The sequence below is a fragment of the Colobus angolensis genome, unplaced genomic scaffold, assembly GCF_000951035.1.
Source record: "Colobus angolensis palliatus isolate OR3802 unplaced genomic scaffold, Cang.pa_1.0 Scaffold486, whole genome shotgun sequence".
Lineage (NCBI taxonomy): Eukaryota > Metazoa > Chordata > Mammalia > Primates > Cercopithecidae > Colobus > Colobus angolensis.
In genome coordinates, this window is record NW_012118332.1 from 330,464 (window position 1) to 332,581 (window position 2,118).

At 56.7% G+C, this 2,118-nt stretch overlaps 1 protein-coding gene across 1 annotated transcript in view; it reads right to left on the reverse strand.

Moving 5' to 3' along the window:
- Positions 1–2,118, reverse strand: part of LOC105524077 — a 49,793-nt gene that overhangs the window by 40,842 nt on the left and 6,833 nt on the right. Inside the window, exons 2-3 of the mRNA XM_011959196.1 lie at positions 1,854–2,036; positions 996–1,406 (exon numbers count right to left, since the gene is read on the reverse strand). Coding sequence (XP_011814586.1) covers positions 996–1,406; positions 1,854–2,036 — 594 coding nt within the window. The remainder of the gene's footprint in view (positions 1–995; positions 1,407–1,853; positions 2,037–2,118) is intronic.

The window sequence follows — 2,118 nt, forward strand, 5'->3', positions numbered from 1 at the left end:
GGACAGATGAACCAGGATGAAAGGACACTGATCAAGGGAAAAGAGGAGCAGGAAGATGAGTGCCTGGTATATGCAGAGGCACACCAACGAGATGGGGGCAGGCCTGGCCTTTCCACCCCATGTGTACACTCTATGCAAATGTAAATGAGATTCCTAGTATAAGAAATATATTCTAACATTTGTAATAAATATTCTGTTTATTCTCCTTCCCCTTCCCTAGGAAATGGGCACACAGTGGTTCAGGGGCCAGCTTTGGCTGATGCTGCAGTAAAGACTAGTTAGACACTTGGAAGAACTGGGAGGCACAGGGGTTTGGACTCAGGGTGTCCCAGGTTGTCCCCTCTGAGGACAGCCTCACCCCGGAAGGAATGCAGAGAACAGTGAAGGATGAGCTGCCCAAATACATCTAGGACAGCATTCTTTCTTAAAGGGAGTCTCCTATTTTACAAAACTGCCCTCCCCAAGTGACGGCAGGGGGCATTTAGGGTAGAGGGACAATAGGACAAGGGAGAAAACATCAGGAAAGGACCAGGGCTTCGGAGTCTGGGATCACGGTATTATAAGAAATGAGGGCTGATGGGGAACCCCCTGAAAGGGGCCCCAAAGATGACCTCCAAAACGCAACAATCCTTTGCTTCCTCCTCAAACTAAACCACACACACACACACACACACACACATACGCACACGCGCGCACACACACACACACACACACACACACACATATACACACACCCCAGTCCCAGAGGCACAGACAGGCGCCAAGCATGCACATGGAACCACAGGCTGTGCGGACTACAGTGTAAATGGTGCCCCCTGGAGTTGTGTGTGAGGAACCTCCTGGTGGGCAACTGTCCTTCAAACCCAGGCCCCCAAGGTCCCCTCTGCACTCCTCCTCAGCCCCTCCAACCCGGCAGCCCTGACACAAGTGGGTTACCTGGACCTGGCTAGAGGAAAAACCAAAATGGACCAAGGTCAAGGACACAGAACCCAGACCTGTGCCTGCTGTGGGCCATGGAGAGCTTGGGGCTCTTCAGTTGATAGCAGCAGGTTGTCACAGGGCTCAGCCCTCCATCCCGCGCCTACCTGGGCTGAGCCCACTGGCCCCTGCCAGCCTGGCCCTGTGGGGAGCAGGGCTGACCTGTCAGGACACATTGGAAAAATCTGGAAAAACTTCGGCAGTGAGAAGCTGTGGATGAGGAGGGACCGAGCAGCATCTGCCCTGTGACCCTGCCCCTTTCCGAGGGACCTGGGAGCTACAGTGCTCTGCAGCTGTGGCCACTGGCTCTCACTCTGACTCCTCCAGCCTTCAAGATGGCACCAGGCTGGCACCACGACCCAGGCCTGTCTGGCTACCAGTGGGGCATGCATTCCCCTGGCCACATGGAAACAGCCCAAGGCCTGCTCCTGCGACACAGGGGTGAGAGGTGGAAGGAGTCCAGGAACGGGGTGGGTGTGGCCAGTCCAGAGGAGAACTGGTGACTGGGGAGGGGTGCCAGGGGACAGTGTACCTACTGACCATGTGGTCCCAAAGCAGCTTTTTCTTCTCTGTACTGGCCATTATGGAGGTGACTCTGACACATTCCTGGGCATGGCTTGGCCCTGAGAGATATCTGGTGGCCAATGGGCATTGGGAGTGGGCAGCACCTGGGCACAGGGTACCCCATGAATGCCCACCTCCCTGGCAGTGCACGCCTCTGTGCTGAAGCCAGCTATTACCCAAGGAGAGCCTGATATAGGGGCTAAGGATTGTGGCAGGGGGTCACAGGTCAAGAATGGGGTGGATTCAGGCTCTGGGTTTCAACACAGAGTGGGCCGAGGACCAGGTGAACAGGCTCAGTACACCCAGCTGACAGGCACCCACTGGGGCTCTGTCCATAGCTTCTCCATGGCCGCCTGGAGCTCGCGGAAGGTCCTCTCCAGGTTGCTATTGACCAGGCAGAGGTCAAAGTAGTGCCCATAGCCCCGGTGGATGCGGCCGCTCTCCTCCACTGTCCGTCTCAGGTCCGCCTCCTGCCCAGGCTCAAGGGGACCTCCCTACAGTCAGTTCCCACAACTCACCCCCACTGTCAGAAGGAGCTACAGCTCCCCCACTCCCCCTCCCCAAAGCCCTACCCTG